Here is a 22,328-nt window from a genome sequence, read left to right as displayed (position 1 = left end):
ATGTTTTTGCAACTCTGTATTAGGAAAAAAGAAAAGGCACAAATCATCTTTAAATATCATTTTCCTGCCTTAAATACACATTCGTAAAGTACAGTGAAAATAGATTTCAGAAGCATTTTATCACATTGCACGGACAGTACTTTGCATATGTACGTTTTGGGGTCATAGTCAGATATCCAAGCTCATACAGGGACATCTTGGATGGAGAAACAGAAAGGACTAAAATCCACGTTGTACAAACAATTCAGAAATCTGAGATAAAAGACATACACGAATAAACCCTAAAACATAAAATTATAAAGCTTGTAAACAGACAATCGGAAATACACTTTATTCATGGAAAAATATTATAAAAAAGTACCACTCTGAAGTAAAACTGCCTGAGTTTCCTTCATTTGCAGTTTTAAGGAAGAACACTTCAGCACAAATTCGAGTTCACCAATCTGTATGTACGAGGGCACTACAAGTGTCAGCAGGGCATCCTTGGTGGGTAGAAGTGCTGTTGTGCTTTCCGCGTTTTTGAGGCGAATTTTAAATCATTTGGCACCAAAAGTATTTTGGCCTGGGAGAAGCAGTTCTGTAGCTAGGACTTCTGGTGGATAAAGATTAAGATGCATTCCTTCACTATTCATTTGAGTTTTAAAGATTTCTTAATTTCATTGACATCCATCTAAAAAAAAAGGAGTTGAATAATTAGAAAATATCTAATATCAGTATTATTTTATGTATTTCTCTGCCGAACAGGTGTATAGAACCCCAAGGCAGATGTAGAAACAATGACAGGAGTGGCATAGAATTCTATAACATCAGCCGCTGGCCAGAATACCTGGGGTGCCCAGTGCCCCAGATAAAAATGATCTCTACATTTAAATCACATAAGCTCCTCTGCTTGGCACTGGATCTACTGTGCCAGTGGGTCACACACCTCACTAACCACACAACTGCCTTTGTCACGACAAACGTGATGCCTCTCACATCACCAGCCATTCCTCTTCCCTTGCCCTATGCCTGCAGTTCATGTTTTACCACAGGCAACTTGTGGAATGAATGCAGAATGTTGGGAAATGTGACAGTAATGACTACAGCTGTGCATTAGCTAGGTGATATGGAAAACGTGCTCCACAAGACAAAGCTCCCAACAAAAACTTTACAGTCCTGCGCAATAATTCTGCACAAATTCAGGCAAGCTGCTAGGAAGAAGTCTGAAAACCCCAGAACCGCCTTTCCCTATGGCGGTGTTTCAAACTACAATGTACAGGTAGGTATCCAAAGATACCAGGTGGGGTCGGTCCTCAACACCAGCGCTGATCTATAATCAAATAACCACACCTCCCTTAGGAAAGAATGGCGTCTCCTCTTCTCCCAATATGGAATCGCTTAGGTAAATCACCATATATGGAAAACGTGGACTGCTGGTAGATCTCAAGGACCGGTTTGGCCACCCCTGCCCTATGCCCTTCCAATAACTCTGGCCTATGTCTCTTGGGGGTGTGGCTAAGCCCAGCAATAATATAATTATATAATAGCAGAGTAATATCATTTACACTTCGAGGTATGACAAAATCCAAATACTGTATGAATAAATATTCCTTTCTAATAGTATTAATTGGCAGAACTTACTAAGCTTAAGAGCTGTAAACCGCTTCTAGTATCTGAGCAAAAAAGGGCTTATGCACAGTAAGACGGCTTTACTGAATGTTTTGTACATGCCCTTCTGTGTCCTTTACTAAAAGCTTTTTCTCTCTCTGTCTTCTATACTGTATGTGCTTTTCAGCCAAATGCTCTTGTGTATGAAAAGACAGAGCGCTGAGTTATTGTGGTGGCCACCTGGATCCCCGGACGCGCCTCTGTTCTCCACAGCTTTGTGCTGTATACCAGGATGAAGGGGAACAATCAGAGTAGCTAGATTAGTATCTGGATACAATGCACAAGAAGAAGCGAGGACGATAAAACAAGGCATTTAGTAAAAGCTTCAAGACGGCATGCAGAAGCCAATAAAATAAAGGTGGAAATCCATGTAACTATAATGGTGCTTGAGTGATATTGGGCAATATATCTGTAGGCTATATTTTATGGGGGCTACCATACTGTATGTAGTTATTCTGCATTTTCTTTTCTTAAGAATGTAATAAAAACAGAAATAAGTCAACATTATCAACTTCTTCATTGTGTAGTAGAACAGCTAGGCCATTTGGTGGTTTTCCCACTAGTCATGTGAGATATGTGCATAGAGGGAGAACACTTTTTTTTGGGGGGGGGGGGGGGGGGGGGGGGGCATGTTTCCCTGCACGAGAGCCCTTCTTGGATGCTGGTAACATGAGTTTATTTATTTTTTTGACACATAATACTTTCTAACGTGCATGTGGGAGTTTATTGAGCAGTAATTTGTAGTGCAGGAGGTGGGGGGCGAGCTTGTACTACTTCAGCAGTCTGGAGGTATTGGGACTGACTTAAATCTGACGAGGACAGTCAAGTAACGGGGGTGACCAATGCTGTTGTGCCTTGGGATGGCAGGACTCCTAAATTTGCCTCTGAACTTGGAAAATTGAATAAGTTGATGATGATACCTACTGTCTCTTTTCTCTGTACATTTGTATATGCTGAATGGTGTCAGTGATTCAGTAAAAGTGGCTAGTATTGGCGCTACAAGTAAAACCAACTAAATGATCATGGCAATATCCACGTTACTGTGTGTAAGTGTATTAGGCAGCTCCAAACTATTGGCACCCTAGAGAAGGAATAGATATGTGCCTAATGGCAGGGCCAGCCCTAGCACTAATGGAGAGCATTATACATTTCATAGAATATACATCTGTATAACTAAGTAAAGAAAATGTGTGCGTTTCCCTTTAAGCAATACTGCTGGGAGTAATACTACTACAGGTGCTCATGCACATCTAGTACCGAGTAGGAATCTTCGAATGTAAGCTCTAACGAGCAGGACCCTCTCTCCTCATGTGCTTTTATAAGAATATATCTTTTCCACTGTTATCATTGCATCAGTGTCCGCTGTTGCAACTGTCTTTTTTATTTACAATGTGCTTGTCCTTATTTGCATTTGTACTGTAAAAATCTATTTTTCTTGTTTTGTTCTTTGCTCATCTATGTATTGTCAGGCGCTGCGGAACCCTTATGGCGCCATATAAATAAACAATAATAATAGTGTTCTGGCCATTAATATGTTATGTGTCGATAATCTCCCAATAAAGTTATTACACTTAAATGCCAACTACTTTGTAAAGCTGCAAATGTAGAAGAGTGTACCTGTAATCGCAGGCGGATCTTCTTTTCTTCATCCAGTTCAGTCAATAGCTGCTTGATTTCTTTTCTGAAAAAATAAAATAGATATGCAGTAAATACACACATCGATCAGAATCATAGGAAAGATAACAGATGTGCTGTGTCCATAAATAGTGTTAGGACTAAAGAATAAGGTAACGCATACTGTACTTATTCATCATTATTTTACAAGATTCACTAAGTACCGGTGTATGGTATAATAAAAGGCCACACAATTATATGACATATGTTTTGCGGCTACCAGTGTACGTATCATGAGTCAATTTACTCCATAGACTAATTCACAAACAGATACTTAATTAGTGTCACATATCAAGTTAATCAGCAGTGTCTCCTGGTGTGCCATAGTCGCATTGGGTTGCGACTAAGATGCATTTTTGGCAATAAAACCCATACTATGGGCCTGATTCAATACCATTTGGAACGGGTGTATTTGGCCCTGTTCCGATGGGGGGGTCTGCGCATGTGCTTATTTGCGCATGTGCAGACCCCAGGAGCAAACAGCTCCGGCTAGTTTCAAACTCGCTGAGCCGTTCACTCCAGAGGCCGCGGACAGGGGTGGACGTCGGGCCGGAACAGGGGAATGCCCAGTGTTTTATGGTTTAGTGTTTTAAACCGTGGGTATTCCCCTGGGAAAGCAAGCAGGCCAATGCCTGCCGGAAGCAGGCAGCAGACGTCACTGGACGTCAGTGCCTGCCCCCACTTTTGCGGACACCGAAGGAAATAAAAGCCAGTTTAGACTGATTTTGATCTCTGGTTTCGCTTAGCGAGCCTTACAGAATCATCCCCTGCATTAGCAGAGTTTCACAGGACCTGGCGGCTCACTCACCCCAGGCATTTCATGCTACATGGCATATTATAATAATAATAATGATATTTATATAGCACTTTTCTCCCAGTAGGACTCAAAGTGCTTTACCATTGTCTTTACAGCTCAAAATACACAACAAGCTTATCAGTAGATATCATCAAAATGCTTGAGTAAATAGGTAGGTGTTTAGTCTATTTTTAAAGGATTCTACAGTGGGGGCTTCTCGCACTGTGCGAGGAAGAGAGTTCCATAGAGTTGGAGCAAACAAAGTTGAAAGCTCGACCCCCAGATGAATTCAGGGAGATTCTGGGTACTGTTAGTAGTCCTTCTTCAACGGATCGTAGTAATCAAGTAGGAGAGTAAGGAATCAGCAGCTGCTGCAGGTGCACTGGGCCTTGAAAGTCAGTAAGCTAGCCAGTGAAGGGCGTAGAGAATGGGAGTTATGTGGCAGGAGCGGGGCTGGTTAGTTAAGAGTCTGGTGGCTGTATTTTGTACCAGCTGCAAGCGGTGCAATTCTTTTGATGAGAGACCCAGGTAGAGAGCATTGCAGGTGTTATGATATAAATGCATGTATGACTTTAGGCAGGTCTTCTGAGGGAATTACAGATGAAGCCTTCTTCAACCATTCCTGACGCCCGCCAGATCCCCTTCTCTGGCAAGACCTGTCAGTTGGCTATGCTGCCGTCTTGTCCTGTGATTTATCATCAGGACTTCTGCTTTATCTGGGTTCAGTCTCAGCCAACTGGCACTCATGCACTCCGGGAGCTCAGCTAGGAAGCCATTTAAGGTTGTTATTGTGTTATCAGTGCCTGGAGCAAAGGACAGGTACAGTTGTCTATCATCTGCATAGCAGTGGTAGACCAGGCCATGACGTCTGATTATGTCACCCAGTGGGAGCATGTATGCAGCAATAACCATGGGAGATAGTATAGAACCTTGTGGGACACCACAAGACAATGGCACTGGTGGAAAAGAGTATATTCCCGATGAAACTCTCTATGACCTGCCAGTGAGAAATTATATGAACCAGCTAAGGACTGTGCCATCCAGACCACACAAATTCTTCAGGCGCTCAATTAGAATCCCATGGTCAATGGTGTCAAATGCTGCAGAGAGGTCCAGAAGGATTGGGATTGAATCGTCTCCTCTATCCCTTGCATTTATAAGATCATTGAGCACACATACCAGAGCTGTTTCTGTGCTATGTCTTCTCCTGAATCCTGACTGGAATGGATCATAAATGTCATGGGTTGACAGGTGGGTCTCTAGTTGAGTTGCAATCAATTTCTCAATAACCTTAACTAGAAAAAGGAGATTTGACACTGGCCTGTAGTTGGTCATGCAGTCAGGGTCTAAATTAGATTTTTAAAGAAGTGGTCTGACTATTGCTTCCTTTAATGGTTCGGGAAAAATGCCTCTCTGCAAAGAGCATTGAACTATTTTTGCAAATGCAGAGCCGATTATTTCCATACACCCTAAAAGAAGTTTGGATTGGGCAGGGTCTAGGTCACAGGAGGATGGACGCAACAGTCGGGAAATTCCAGCAATGTATCGTACATCCACTTGGTCAAAGATGTCCCATGAAGGCAGGTGACTTACAATGGCAGGCTTGGTACTTCTTTGGTGTCACTGTGGGGATTCCAGCCCGGATGATAGATACTTTATCTGCATAGAATTTTGCTAACTCATTGCATCTTGACTGGGAGAGGGTTACATCAGGCTGCAGGCATGCTGGTTTGCAAAGCATCTCCACTGTTCGGAAAAGCTAAGTGGGCCTATTTTTTGCTGCCATGATCTAATTTTCTTGCGGGTGATTGTTGATTGGTATTTTCCAATGTGCTTGATTAGATTTAATTTATCCTCTGCACGGTTTGTCTTCCTCCATAGTCTTTCAAGTATACGACCTCTTTTCTTGAGATCACGAATACTGTTGTCTTGGGTGCTTGATGGTGTGGTTTGCAGGGTTGTATACACACACAGGGGCGATAGTATCCAGTGCCGCTGTCACAGCCCTGTTATAATAATGGACTAGGGAACATGGATATTGAGGGTAGAAGTATAAGCTGGCATCTCTAATTGCACTTTCCTTTATTGTTTCTTTATAATTTGAATGCACATTTACAGCAAGTGATATAATAATTAAAATATCTTTTATCAGAGAGATTAATTAAATCCAAAGCTGTTGGAGGCATATTTGGCCTGGATATGAAACGCACAGTGGGAGATGCAGAAGGGAACGGATAAAGATGTGTGATGGCCCATATGTTACATAGGGTTTATTTTTAGTCTTTTATTTCAGGTGTGGCATATTTATATAGGGACTTTCATACACTGTATGTACAGAACACCGAATGTGACTTACGTCCAATGTGCATTCTCCAAGTAGCTTATGGGAATTTACAACAGGTTTTCCACACTGCAAAGCTCCTTTACCTAATCTGATTTGTGTCTACCCGGGGTGCAGATGGTGAACAGTCACAGGGATCATTTAAAGTCATCCACATTAGGCAATATTTGGTGTAATAAGCCTTTCTGATAGCCGTGTATATACATGCTAACTATTGTCATTGTAATAATACTATGAAGGTTAATATTAATATGTGGAGAATGGATCGTGGGCACTGCGCTAAAAACAAAATTTCAGCAGCTCAATGGGGATTGTATCAAAAGAATAAGGAGAATGAGCGCTAATTGGGGAAAAGAATAGGGTGAAGAAAAAGTAAAGTTTAAAAGCGTGGAAAAACACATGAAAAGTAAAAATCAATGTATACAGCTCTGTTGAGTATATTAAAAACAGTCCGTGGGGCTGCTGTGCTGACCCTACCTCTAAAGTAACAGGGAGCGGGATGCTGAAGGCAGAGATCGGCGTCCTGCGGTTGTTAGCAGCAGCCGCTTGTCTCTGCTCCGTCTGTCAGGTGACGCCACGAGTTGCCGTGATGACCGGCGGGTGTCGCTTCAGCTCGGAGGACAAAGGAGCTTTCTTGTAGAGGTGGGAGAGCGTGCAGGGGGAATCCACAGAAGGACCTACAACGCGTTTTGTGCTCTTGCAGCACTTTTTCAAGAAATGGTTTCTTGAAAAAGTGCTGCAAGAGCACGAAACGCGTTGAAGGTCCGTCCGTGGACAGACGGAGCAGAGTCAAGCGGCTGCTGCTAACAACTGCAGGACGCCGATCTCTGCCTTCAGCATCCCGCTCCCTGTTACTTTAGAGGTAGGGTCAGCACAGCAGCCCCATAATATACTCAACAGAGCTGTATACATTGATTTTTACTTTTCAGGTGTTTTTCCACGCTTTTAAACTTTACTTTTTCTTCACCCTATTCTTTTCCCCAATTAGCGCTCATTCTCCTTATTCTTTTGCTAATATTAATATGTACTTTTTTTAGAACTAAAATAATGCTGTTTTGTGGTTATACTATAATAATTGTGACGGTATGGGTCATACGACTCAATATAGGTTGACGTACATTAGGTCGACCACTGAAGGTCAACAGGGCATAGGTTGAGACCCAAAATAGGTCGACATGGCTAAGGTCGACAGGGTTGGAAATTCGACACAAGCATTAGGTTGACAATGGAAAGGTCGGCAATTAAAAGGTTGACATGAGTTTTTCACGTTTATTTTTGTCCCGAATGTCGACATAGCTGTACCACTCACCATGCTTTGGGCACACTCTTTTATTTACCACGCCAGTCAAATCCATTTAGCCACAGTGACTGGATTACTGGACACGATCAAAAATATGTGCCAGTGAGCGCAACATGCTGCAATTTCTACAGCCGAGCTTAGATTTGGCGGGATTTTTTTAGCTTAGAAAAATCATTACTAAATACAGAACCCAATAAAATAGTAGTTATGTCAACACTGCTTAGGTGGAAGGCACTTTACAGACAGTCTTTTAAATGCTATTTCGTTCATTTTAATGGCACCACAAGTTAACGTTAAACATGCTGATTTAAAAATATGTTAACAGTTATACAAGCTACACTAATTAAACACTTAAGAAACACTTATTACAGTGCAGGAACAAGCATTAAAGACTTGTTGACACACTGGTGCTGGGAAAGTGCCACCGACACAACCAGTGTCAGTATAATGACTGTGGCATGCAGTATGTATTGCTTAAATAAAATCTCTAGGTGAGATATTTCTATAGCTGAGTTTTACTTATACCTTTCCCTAATTTGCTTTGAATGTTATGGAAATTACTGTGTTCTCTCACAGACAGGTGGATTTATCTTAAAAACTATGAAATACATTAATTGTATAACAGGCAGGCGCTAAATAATTATTATATAGCCTCTGCTGACAACTGATTGCACCAGTGCTTACCACAGTGTATTTGATCAAAAAACAGTGATTACTTATCTAATCAATGATCGCTTATGTGTTTGTAATTAATTAGGAAAAAAATCTTTACAGCATTTTGTGTAGATCAGTGGTAGAATTTTAATAAGCACATGTGAATAATTTCTACAACCACTGTGCATAATAGTCTTTCTAACCTTCACACACAAGTGCATACTTGTCAATGTGTGACATATTATAAATAGCATTTTCTGTGTTCCTGTTACTCAGTTTCTGTGCTGACGGCACAGTAGAGAAATACTCAGGAAGAGGAGAATGGCTTCCTCTATTGCACAACATTCTACACTATTCTGTAACCATAAGCTTTCTTGATAAATGTCTGTGCTATAAAGCTTAGCAGATATCAGTCTAGTCTGGGGTAGCCAACCCTAGTCCTCTAGAGCTACCAACAGTGCATGTTTTGCAGGTCTCCTCACAGAATCACAAGTGAGCTAATTAGCTCCATCTGTGTATCTTTTAAAATGTGTCAGTGATTAATGAGTGCAGCTGCGCAGCAGCTAGGATGTCTGGAAAATGTGAACTGTTGGTAGCTCTCGAGGGCTAGGGTTGGCTACCACTGGTCTAAGCCATGCATGTCCAAACTGTGGCCATCCAGCTGTTGTGAAACTACACATCCCAGCATGCCTTGCCATAGTTTAACATTCCCTAGTAGCAAAACTGTGGCAAGTCATGATGGGACTTGTATCTTCACAACAGCTGGAGGGCCTGGTCTAAGCTAACATAATAAAACTTACTTTTGCTGGTCCTTCATTGTCTCAATGATGCTTCTCAGATCCTTGACTTGTGTCTGCAGCTCTTCAAGTGGCGACTGGTTGTGCTCAGCTTTGTGTCTTGCTTCAGAGCTACCAAAGGATGGAGAGTTTGACCTGTGACTGCTTGAGGTGACAGAGTGGAAAGCTGATGGGGCACCAGGAGCTCCATGTGAGAAGCTAACACTGGAGATTAAGCCTCCTGGTTTGGGGGGCAACATAGCTCTGTTATCTGGCACCTGTAAAAATAGTTTAAGCAACAGAAAACATAGTTAATATTAATTCTTATACATAAGACTGATGGTAGTATACAATTAGCCACAGTATTTTACCATGACTAATTGACTTGCTCAGGGATATCCTACAGATGTGTTCTCATACATAGCCGTAATACGTGATGCACTGCAAGATGCCTGGCATGAGTGAGCTGGCAGTTCCTTGGCATCTCTACTAATGTAGAACAATATTATATCATATGCAGCATGCCTATATTCTGTGTGTAACTGCATATTAAATGCTACATTACATTGTTTTCCTGGAGTCTGCTTGGGGGTATTATTTGTTTAGAGGTGCAAATAAATTTTCAGGTAAAAATGCACAAAACGATGCTCAGAAGAACTGTTTAATGTGACTACAGCAAGGCTGGAGGGGAACAAAATCTGTATCTGTATTAACCCCGATGTCAGCACTTATCTGGGATTTGATTTTGCTGCCTGATTCCCAGCCCTTTTTTCCCTGATCAGCGCCATAAAAACACGTAGGCCTATGGCTTTTCGCAGACCCTATGAGTTTCCGCATGAAAAAAGGTAATTTTTCGAGCAGAAAAAAACACACTATATTTGGATAACATGATAATGACCATCGGCATCTATCGCAGTAAAACCACCTTCTTTCCGTGCAAAAAATGTAACGGTTAATAGGATATCCTGTGCATACCTCCCTCAATCCTTCTCCTCCCCCAAAGACATCCCAGCATTGCAGCACACCTGTGGCAGAATAGCAGTGTTGGACATACTACCCAACATACCCCGCACTTGGGACAAGTATCCACTACAGTTGTTACTGTCCCATCAAAATTGGAAGAGGTGAGAGACAGGAATTAGGCACACATCTGCAAATAAAACAGTAATGCAGACACATATTTTTTGCAGCGTGCAAATTACACTATGGGGGTTATTCTGATTCACTCGGAGAGGCACAATCACTCTCTAATGGACAAAACCATGTGCACTGCAGGTGGGGCTGATGTAACATGTGCAGAGAGTTACATTTGGCTGTTTTATTGTTTCTGTGCGGGGTAAATACTGGCTGCTTTATTTTTAAACTGCAATATAGATATCAGTTTGAAGTACACCCCCCACCTAAATCTAATTCTCTCTGCACATGTTACATCAGCCCCACCTGCAGTGCATATGGTTTTGTCCATTAGAGAGTGATTGTGCCTTTTCGAGTGAATCAGAATAACCCCCTATGTGTGACAGCAATTACATTGAGGCATCGTCCACAGGGTCCACTGATTTTAATTAATAAACAAATACAAATTCATAGCTTATTTGATCATATACCAGAGACAATATGCTAAAACTGCACGTTATGTTGGTAAGTGTACCTTACATCACTTAACCTATCCCCCAACTTACCTGTGATCCTGTTGCACATCGAGGAGACTTCTTGGACGGGTCTATTGCTCTCTGTGCTAAATTAGCGATATCGTCCTTCTCATCCTCTGGGCTTGGAGAGTCAAAGAAATCTGGACTAGAAAGGGATGACTGCAGCATAACAGCCAAAAACATTGTAAAAATTAAGCATGAGACACATGAAAAACCATAAGCTACTTTTACTACAGGAATAATACTTTATGTTCTGTGATTACGTAAACTGGGGGTTATGGATGCAGGATGCGTGCGGCCATGGCGAGCATGCACCCAAGTGTTGGGCAGTGGGCCAACCCATTTACATATGGGAATGCCCAGCATTTCACAGGCGTTTCCATGAGAACGCTGGGCGTTCTCATGCAAATGCCCCAATGAGGCGGGTGTGGGGGGCCGCCAGCTGACATCACCGGATGTCAGCTGGCGGCCCACTTCCTCCTGAGCGTCCATGCATACGTAAGTGACTCTTATATGCGTGTACCTCTCCATCATTCGATGGTAGCCGACCATCAAATGATGTGGGTTGATGCCACTAGGCTGCGAATGGATGTTACTGTGCGAGGGAATTGCGAATGGGTAGCACCAGGCCACCATTTGCAAGGCAAATCAACCAGAATAACCCCCACTGTGTATATGAATATTAATAATTATTACACAAAGAAAATGATAAATATGAGAATATATAATTCTGTCAGCGTAGTAGGTATCTGTGGCTATTATACAGTAGAGCATTACCAGTGTTTTACTACTGGTCTGTTCCTATGGAAATGTGGTATCACAGATTTTACTCCCAGAATCCCTTCTTTCCTCAAAAATCCCATTTCTACCAACCAAGCTGATACTGTATGTCTATCTGTAAGAGGGCTCCGGAGTAGTCTAACAGTTTTAATTAGCGACTAGCTACAGTATCGCTTCTGCAAGTACAGAAATGATTATATATAAATAACCTGAGCATTTCTTTATAGAAACACGCCTGCAGGCACAAGGCTTACCGACGTCAGAGACTGAGAAGGTGGACGTCTCCCACTGGATTTGGGTCTGGATGCAGTAGGATGACTTAGTTTCTCTCCAACTGACACAACAGAATCAAAGCCTTCAACATCTACAAGATAAAATACAGGAATAGCAATACATGTGTAGATATACAAGACTAAAGGATCCCTGACACGTGTCAGCTCCTCGCAGACACTTCTGACACAAGGAATTGGATTCCTAAACTTATATATTATTATTATTGAAGAGTTTCTTCACAATGTCTGTTTTCATTATGTGTATCTTCCTCACATGACCAAGCATATTCAAAAATGTATAAGAAATGGAATAATGACATCATATCATTAGATGAGCATTTACCTCATTCCCCAATCCCGGCTAAAGTGATGACGTGAATAAACATGTTGGCTTCTTTGGCTCTGAGAATACATATGGACGGACTGACTGAGAGATAGTGCAGTAGTTTCCTTGCCAATTGCAGTCACACATCTGCCAACGGCACATGTTCAATTACACTGTCTGGTGTGTGCAGGCAACAAACCCTGTGCCTACAATAACCAAGGCACAGTGTCCCCACATGACAGCAGGCTTCAGCAGCTATCAATGTGAAACCAATGTCATAATGCAGATCTGAGTTAATGGTCTTAATCCAGTCAGTTAATCAAGCATGCGTGGTGAGCTGGAAGGGCCCATCTGTAATACAATACAGGATCTGCAATCTTTACCACAACACACGTGGGTGCCTTGCACCATGGGAGCAGCCCTCACATTATATTTGGATATAGGGTCAAAAGTGTTTAATAAAGTCAATGTTTACCTTGATCCATCTATTTTCTACATAGAGCTAAGAAATATACACATATATATGTAAATTAACCTCAGTGGCTAGCTATGACCCTATAAATACCACCATCCATGTCTCTCCATCATGCTTACTACTTGTTAGACAAGACTATAATAACAACGTTAGAAGGTCAAAAACAACATTGCCAGCTGGTTAAATTAACACAACACTTATAAAACAGCGTGCAGTTATTTTACAAGCTCAATTATATCCGAATTTTAACAAGGCATGACCGGCAGTCCCATGTGCTGGGATCCCAGTGCTAAATTGTTACATGTTACATTAAATCTGCTCCCATGTTATGTGTCTTCAGACTACTCAATGTACATCGGCAAGCAAGGCATTTTGTCCATAATATATTTTCATCCTGTACAGTGCCAGATTAAGCCTTCGTGGGCCCGGGGCACTTTAGACAGGGGGGCCCCCCTTGCATTTGTCATTACTGGCCGCAAACTCCATGGGAGACTATTACACTGTCAAAACAAAGAGTAAAGGCAGTATAAACTTGGTCGGGTGTGGATCATTAGGTTAACAACAACTAGGTCGACAAGCATTGTGTCCACAGGCAGCAAGGTCGACATGGGTCAAGGTCGACACGGGTCTAGGTCAACACGGGTCTAGGTCGACAGGACATTAGGTCGACACAAGTATTAGGTTGACATGGGCAAGGTTGACAGTCGAAAGGTCGACATGGGTTTTGTCACTGTTTTTTTACCCGAATGTCAACACAGTCGATATGGACACAGTTTCAAGTGCACCACATCCGCTCGCTATGCTTCAGGCACGGTGCCTCGCTACGCTTGGCACACTATTTTAGTCTCCCACCATGCCGTAGTGGATGATAGGGCATGAAATACCACCTGTCAGCACATGTCGGCTCAAAAACAGTGAAAAACCCCATGTCAGCCTTTTGACTGTGGACCTTGCCCATGTCGACCTAATGATCTGTCGACCTAGACCCATGTCGACCTTGTTGCCTGTCGACCTAGTTGCTGTAGACGTAATGAGCGTATCCCACTTGGTCAATGGGTAACTGCAGGGGGGATATATATATATACATACATACATACCACATAAAAAAACTGTGTTTGTCCCTCTGCACCTTAAGGTGGCCATACACATGCAGGTTTATCTTCAGATCTGGCTGGTTGGAACAAAAACATGGTTATGGATGAGAGCAAATGACAGTTGACCATTTGCTTGGAAATGCTGGAAAACTGACAAACTGTCACTCATCCATAACCATGTTTTTATTCCAACCAGCCAGATCTGATGATAAATTGTACTAGTGTATGGGCACCACTCTGTAGGAGACCTCACATGCTCAGTGCTGCCTCTGATTAAAAACCGTCCCGTGACTAGGCTGCTGCTGCTGCTGTCCTCCATGGGCCTGAGAAGTATGCAATGAGCTCCACCAATCAGAGCTCAGCACAACCTCTCAGCCTCTGCCCTCTTGTGCAACGTGTCATGTTACTTTTATGCTGGCCACACATCAGACCAACTTTCCTCCAACCATCCAACTAGTTGGTTGGTTCGACTGAAGATCCGGTACTGTATGAGGGCAAATGCCAATAAGCTATTTTCTCACAAACTCAGGAGAATGGACAAATTATTTAAATCAAATAGGTCCAACTACAGTACATTATGTGACAGTTGTTCAGATTTGGGAAACAAATGGCTTAATTACAAATTACATTTGCTCCTATCCAGTACCAGGTTTTTATTCCATCCAACCAACTAGTTGGATGGTTGGAGGAAAGTTGGTCTGATGTGTGGCCAGCATTTGTCAACTCCCAGTAATGCACTGCACACTTGTGCAGTCAGTGTGCCTCAGCTCCAGATGCTCAGCGCCATTAATCATTGTCACATTGGCAGATAGGTGAAACTGCAGCACTACCCCAACTCCCATGCACAAAACCTTTAGCTAAAAAAAAAAAAAAACATTCTTAAAAAAATATATGGCAACCACAAGGGGCCCTTTGCTAGAGGGTGGCCAAGGGGTACTGACCCCCTTTGTTTGTTCTCCACATTTTTTGAACCTTCTGTTTTATGTCTGATTAATAGTATTATTTTAGTTTGAGTGAACTATATATGGAAGACCCTTTCAAATCTTACATCTAGCTGATAAAAAAAAGTTAAGTACATAAACATAATTTTAACAATTTATCAGATTAAATAGTTACAAAAATAACTGTAAAATGCTGTGCTGCATCAATAATGTTTTCACATTTATGGTATTGTGTTTTGTATATTGTACAATATAGTTAGGGATCGATCCTATAACATTGGTACTTTGTGTTACTTTGTGGCATGTACATCGGTACTTTGTGGCATGTGCCACTTCTGTATCACGACCTGAATTAGGCCCCTGTACATTGGAATACCTTTAGTCCAATATCGTTAATATTCCTCGCTTGCAAGGGAAAATTGTCGATTTTGGGGGAAGTGAGGTGCTGGTGTACATCTGAAAAATAGGAATTCCGATCATCCGCAATTGAATTCCACCCACTATATGTACTGCAATAGGTCTGGCTATGATTTGAGCATTCAGGCCTCACCTAGGCACAACATTATTACCGCCATTTCACAATGTTATAAGCACCTTTCCTGATTCTTGGTAACACACCCAGAAGCAGGAGAAGTAGCCACAGACTGTACATTACAGGCATAGTTATTGCAATATCTGTGGGACTAATGCAGTGTTAGTCCCACAGTCAGTACCGCATCAGTCACGATGACACAATTGGTGCAGGTGCGCTATGCCGCAGGAAGCTGTGATCCATTTGCAGCTGCCGCTTTTCCATAGAATTGGATTGGGGGGGAGCATGCGCTCATACTTGGTAATCTGGGGAGATGGCACGCTATGCAGCAAGGGTGTAACAGGAAACATCAGTACACGCATACTTGCTACTCAATGACTCCCTAATATTTGAAGGTTTCCCAGTGGCCACAATACATGAGTAAAGGGGTATACACATGGCTCGGCGATTTTCACTAGCCGAATCCTGCAATTAAGATGTAGATAGCTGTTAGAGATAAGACAGCTAATTAAATCCGGGCCTCCCACAGCTGCGGGCAAAATCACTGTCTGTGGCGGCTTAGTGAAAAGTGCCTTGCCTGCACAGTCTACTTGGCAGGGCGATAGCGATGCTGAGGGCCGCGCATCGCAGCAGTGTATGGCCATCTGATACTCCCTGAGCCGCCCAGGACCTTCCCCGGCGGCAGGATTGCATGTGATACAATGGGACAGATGTATTAAGCCTGGTGAAGAGATAAACTGGAGATAAAGTGGAAGGAGATAACGCACCAGCCAATCAGATCCCAACTGTCATATTTCAAACACAGCTGGTTGGCTGGTGCGTTAACTCTTCCAAGTTATCTCCACTTTATCTCCAGTTTATCTCTTCTCCAGGCTTAATACATCTGCCCCAATGTTCCCTCATTGTAAACACAGTTGCAGGCTGAGATCTTTCAACTGCAGAACAGCCCCAGTTGGTAATCTCTCTATCCAGTTGGTGGCAAGGCTCTGATGAAGGAGGCCTTCTATGCCATCCCCTGCATATGGGGCCGTCTGCGGATTGTTTGCTCATTATAATTTCTCTTATACAAAACATTCTAATAAACATTCCAATATTACACATATTCTCCCACACAACAACCTAAACAATACTAAACCCATAGACATTCAAACTATCTATACTCTGTACTATAATTCCAGTTATTTCCAGCACACATCATACTTCTGTTTATTACACCCCAAAGCTGCTCATACACCCACGCTCACAGTTATATCTGTATTGCCACACACAATACACGTCACTCCTTTACATTAAATAACACGCAATACACTTTATTTATGCTGCCTAGCTCTTACCACACATCTCACAATCCCCCGTTACTGACATATGCCATGCGTCACTTGCTAGACATGAAATGGCATACAGTATTTGTAATGATGAGACAAGGTGTTTGCAGGCACTTTGTGTAACTATTACCATAAATAATGTATGAGTAGCACTTTACCAACATGAGGGCCTGGTTCAGAGGTGGACGCAGTTGGCTGATGCTTTAAGTCTGTGCAGGCATCTGATACGGAATACACACGGTGCAATAATAGGCCGTTTTCTAATTGATCTGACTAGATTTCTAAGAAATCAAGCACAGATTGCTCCATGTGTATGCACCCGAGCGACGACAATGTGCAATCTCGCACATCACCTGACTAGATCTTGACTACATGTACTCAAGATCTAGGCAAATTGCCAGCCAAAGCACTGGTTAGCATACCCTCCAACAAGGTCCATTCCATTAGGTACAAAATGCTCTGTTTCTGGACCTTGCCAGCGACAGTTACATAGGTGGGACTGCACCACTGTCTAATATTCAAAAAGGGGAGCCACACCTACTGCCACCTCAAACATCACTTACCTGGACTCACTGGCAGTTGATGTGACCCCCCTCTTTGAATTCTGGACTGTGCTGGAGTCCCACCTCTGTAACTGCCACTGGCAGGGAAGTCCTGGAATAGAGCATTTTGTACTTAATGGAATTGGTCAGACACATTGTACATGTGCCCTGACTGTCTGCTCACAGAGAAACAGCACAGCATCTTGGTGATAATTATAGTGAGCATTCGTGGGAACTAATAGGGAGATGGCAAAGCCGATGTGGGTATGCTTATTGAGTGTTTTCTAAAGATGGCCATACACTAGAGCAAGTTATCTGACGCTTGAAATGGCATGAGATTTCCCTTGAACTCCCCGGCAGCTTCCCTGGAGTCCTCCATGTCAGATTTTGTACTTGAGTGCTTATTTCACATCAGATATATTGCATGCAATTTATCGGGATGCGGTCAATATGCTGGCAGTTGGAATCCCGGTGGCCGGAATCCCGACACCGGAATCCTGACCGCCACAATGCCGGCACTTTGTCCCTCTAATAGTGTCCACGACACCCATAGAGGCAGAACAAAATAGTGTGCCAAGCGTAGCGAGGCACCGGGGGGGGGGGGGGGGGGGGTTCGGAATCCACGGCTCCCCCTTGTCGGCACTGCGGCGGTCAGGATTCCGGCGTCGGGATTTCGACCGCCGTCATTTCATACTGGACCCAATTTATCAACCTGTGACAAATCGCATGCGTTTTATCTTACTGCATACACTTAAAACATACAATTTATCTGATGGGCTGTTCTACAGGGTGCTGGGGGGTTGGCTTAAATGCTACTGCTGAATTTGTCTGGTAATTCAGCAAAAAATACAACTGGAAAATACTCATTTTCCAGACAGATTTGGCTGAAGCCTGCACGGATCAGTCAAATCTGTCATATTAGTCAGATCCATGTGTAATAAAATAGAAAATAAATAATAATAAAAAAAACATTGTGGGGTCCCCCCGTCAGGCTATAACCAGCCCTGGGCTCATTGAGCTGGTCCTGGTTACAGAAATACAGGGGGGAAAAAGCTGGGGTCCCCCTGTATTTCTATAACCAGCACCAGGCTCTTGAGCCCGGTCCTGGTTCCCAAAATACGGTGACAAAATGAGTAGAGGTCCCCTGTATTTTGAAAATCAGCAGCGGGGTCAAACGGCCAGCGATGTCATGCCACAGCAGGGGGACACTTTTTACATAAGGTCCCCCTGCTTAAGCATGAGCACCCTAGCTGGTCAGCCCAGGCAGGGTCCCTGTGGGAGTGGCAACCCCCCAATAAAGAGCCCCTCCGCCGCAAACCCCAGCCCGGGCTGTCCTCTCCACCCCTGGGCTGTGGGTGTTGGGATTATGCAATTGTAATAAAAATATAAGTGCTTGTTGGACAGTGGAAGAAGCAGCCTCGGGAGGATTTGATCCTGTGTCCGAGGCTGCTGCTGCCGCCACTGGGTAGACAGAGGCGTGGTCACTGAACAGGAAGGGAGGTGGGGACGCTGAGCGGGGAGGGAGCGAGGCACAGGAGAGGAGGCGGCTGAGGAGACCTTGCAGCTTTGCCTCTGTTCTTTTGAGTGGATTTTGATCTATTCAGCCAATTGTGCATTAGCCCCCACATCAGAAGGCACTGATGTGGGGGCAGTAAGATCTCGCTTGCAGTTGGGGTAACAATTTATCCCAATGGGTTTTTATGTTTTGGAGACCAGGGCTCTGAACAGAGTATCACAGCATAAGTACAGTAAACAGTGGAAGACTATAAAAAGTACATAGGGTTACCTGCCACATTAAAGCCCTGATCTTATGCTGGGTAGACACCAGAACGATTTGGCCTCATTCCCCAGTTTCTATACAATCTCGATCTATTGTATGTAAATTGGGCATGTTAGGACATATTTTAGATCCGATTCTGATCTGATGCGCATCCCCGCTGGTCGTTTGGTCGTTTTGCAGATCTTACCTGCTGCAGCCAGGATTTGATAACAACCCCTTCAACTGGGTACAGATCAGAATCGGACCGGATGCAGATCGTGAGCAGATAGTGTGCTCCAGCAGATCGTGCGACCATCATATGGTCATCTCATCATTATGGTTCTGGTGTGTACCTAGCATTAACCATGTAATTTAAAGCATGATGTTAGGACTGGAGTTATACTGGATGTGGACATTGGCATGCTCAGATTATTCTTAACTATTTTTTATTTATTTTTGTACAACTTGTCCTCACTCATTTTTCATTCTTATGAAACCTTGGTTATTATTCTGTTGTTACCATGACAACAGATACTGGGTTTGCATTTGGTAAATTGATATATGGCACTTCCAGTTGCTGGGTTTGCAAATAGAATTGTAACAGCATATTGGGGGGAATGCAGGCCTGATCGCACAGCAACGAAGTCACAGCGGCCAGCGTTCAGGTAGAGGCTGCCCCATCAGAGTGAAATCCCGCCTTTAAGACCCGTTGTAAGTTGCTCACCATCAAATGATTTCTAGACCAGTCACCAGTCAAAACAGGCACATCCGGCCTGGAGCTGACTTCACACACACACTCCCCTGAAACGCTTGGGCACGCCTACATTTTCCCTGTCACTCCCAGTGTTTTTTCAGGCATTTTCTTGGCACTCCCACAAAATGTCCGGATACCACCCTCAGACGCCTTCTTCCTGTCAATCACCTTGCGTATGGCCAGCGATCAAATAAAGCAGCAAGCTGTCATTGCACGACGGCCTCACGCATGTCTACTACGGGCCGTACGCATGCACAGTCTAACGATAATTGCCACCGGGTGAATTTGTGGCTGAGCGATCAGGTCTGAATTACCCCTATTATCTTGCAGTACATCGGTGCTGTTAGTTATATCAACCAAGCTCTTACAATAAGTTATTTGAACACAAGAAATCCCCCTCTAAATGCTGTGAGATACTTTCTCAGACTAACCTGTAACTATCCTGATCCCTACAGTCATTCTCAGTTTCCATAAATATTTTCTACATAAAGTTGACCCCTGTGACATAGTAATATAATTGTTTTCTTGGAATAGTTCGTCATTACCCCTAAATACTCGGTTCTTTGTATAGCTAAAGCATTATATGGTGAACTAAGACTCATATATTCCAGACTACAGCCAATCAGATTACTGTTATGACATGGTACGGTTGTAATGATGTAACAAAATGGCGTCTTACATTCCTTTCAGAAACCAACCTAGAACCCAGAGAAATCTAGCCTTGAGAAGGGGATGTTGACATATTAGACATGCATCTATGCAAGCCACACCCGTAGAGAATAGGTGAAAGAGCCTTACCCTCATCAAGTGAAGAAGAGTAGTTACCCATAGTAAAGAGATGCAAGTGAAGAACGCTTGATGGAAAATGAATGGAAAAGAGAAGCATCACTTGTAGTAACAATGATGACATTATAGATACACGAGAAAGACAAAAACCATGCAGGACCTGATCTCTGACTGCAGCACAGAGAGGTATGGCTGCCACAGTATGTGAACACAAAAGCTGTCAGTCTACAAACACCTAACTTGCTGGATGTAATGAACACAATTTCAGTATTTCCACACATTGAGCTCAATTCATGTTTGTATGCAATGGCTGATGCTCCGTAATGGAGTAATTATTAGTAGCCTGCGAACAACCTTGTTCCATTGCAATGTGATTGATGGTAACTGAATGTTTGGAGGTGTTAACTTGGAGTTTACAGGGAGTGCAGTGGCGTAACAACAAATAATGTGCCCCCCCCCCCCTTTGGCACCCCCAACCCCCAGTTAAGACCCCCCCCCACACACACACACCCCGCCCTTCCTCACCCCTGTGGCTGGGACATTGGCCTGCCACCGCCTCCTTTAGCATCCTCAAAAACTGTCTACTGTAAGGGCTGGCCATTTTGATAAGAAGGCTGACCCAGGAGAAGCGCTGAGATGCAGGCTAGTAAATCTGAGAGTCCCCAATCCCGGCCACAGCAGATGCAGCGGCAGGTGGCACTGTAACAATGGCGCCTACACTTAGTCAGCGCCTTCCCACCTGAGTAGTTGGAAAAAAACAGGTGTATCATGGCTGTTTTGGGGCAGGTATCTGGTGTCAGCTACAAGTTAACGTGTAAAATAACATGGCTCCTGTGCCGCTCCTGTTGTGTCCATTCTGTGTAGTCATAGATACTGTAAACCCTTAGTTCTGATGTTCCTTGTATTTATGCATGTCGTGAATGCGTAAACAATTGTGAATGAGTTTGCGACGGCACCGGTGGTCAACTTTTTCATTCCTGGGCTGCAGCTACACTTGCTAAATGAAAGAGGCCCATAGTACAGCTGATGGACATAGTAATTAAAGGAATATTGGAAAATGAAATATTCCCGCACAGATCTGTTATTCATCCTTTTGTTAAGATCACTATTATGTTCATTCCGTTCAATCAAAAAAATCTGCATTAAAATGTCCTGCAGGAAACACTATGACATGAAGAAGATTGAATGTTTTGTTCTGCTCTGATTAACTGAAACACCCACTCATTGCTCTCACGTGCAGGTGCAGCGATTATTTTTGTGCGAACTCTGTGCAACATACTGCAACTGTTACAAAACCAGTAAAATGGTGAAACTTTTGTTCATATTGGCTGAATAACAAAGTCTATCCTGAATTATCAAAATTATTTACATTTTATTAATTATTTTCTCTCTTAAAAATTCAGTCCCACCTACATACTGTACTGTATACAACACTGACAAAAAAGAGGTGTCATAGAAAGTACCAATGTAATAATAACTACTTCTCACTTTGCCAATTACAGTAGAAGAGGTCTATTCAGCTCGGTAGGGCCCCACACAGAGTGGGTTAGTTCTGAAAACCGAAAAATTTGCATTTGAACTAATTTAATGCTGCTTAAATGCAAAACACAGAACAGTATATATGCACTGAAAAAATGAATTTAGCGAAACACTGAAAAGCAGGGCCCTCTTGTACATTAATAATTCCCTGACATTGGATCCATAAATAATGGCTAGAGAACAGGCTCATATATATTTAATACACACTCTTAGAGCTAAGTAAATGTGCTTTAATGCTGATGTACAGTAAGTGAATGGACTAGTATATATTGTAGAATAATGGGAACACCTATTAATCACCTTGTAGACCACACTGCAATGATAAAGAAAATGTTGCAAGGTTTTGTCTAATACTCAGGGCAGCCGA

The 22,328-nt window shown here is 43.0% G+C and overlaps 1 protein-coding gene across 3 annotated transcripts in view; it reads right to left on the bottom strand.

Moving 5' to 3' along the window:
• Positions 1-316: 316 nt before the first annotated feature.
• Positions 317-22,328, bottom strand: part of SH3KBP1 (SH3 domain containing kinase binding protein 1) — a 345,673-nt gene continuing 323,661 nt past the window's right edge. For all 3 annotated transcript variants that reach the window (XM_083172486.1, XM_083172487.1, XM_083172488.1), the window contains 5 exons: positions 11,872-11,981; positions 10,868-10,996; positions 9,213-9,466; positions 3,265-3,328; positions 317-670 (listed from right to left, as the gene is read on the bottom strand). In XM_083172486.1, the coding sequence (XP_083028612.1) occupies positions 629-670; positions 3,265-3,328; positions 9,213-9,466; positions 10,868-10,996; positions 11,872-11,981 (599 nt within the window). In that variant the 3' untranslated portion in view covers positions 317-628. The remainder of the gene's footprint in view (positions 671-3,264; positions 3,329-9,212; positions 9,467-10,867; positions 10,997-11,871; positions 11,982-22,328) is intronic.

This window comes from Crinia signifera, chromosome 2, assembly GCF_055691185.1.
Source record: "Crinia signifera chromosome 2, ASM5569118v1, whole genome shotgun sequence".
NCBI classification, from domain to species: Eukaryota; Metazoa; Chordata; class Amphibia; order Anura; family Myobatrachidae; genus Crinia; species Crinia signifera.
The sequence above is the reverse complement of the archived record's forward strand: the minus strand, read 5'-3'. Positions and strand labels throughout refer to the sequence as shown.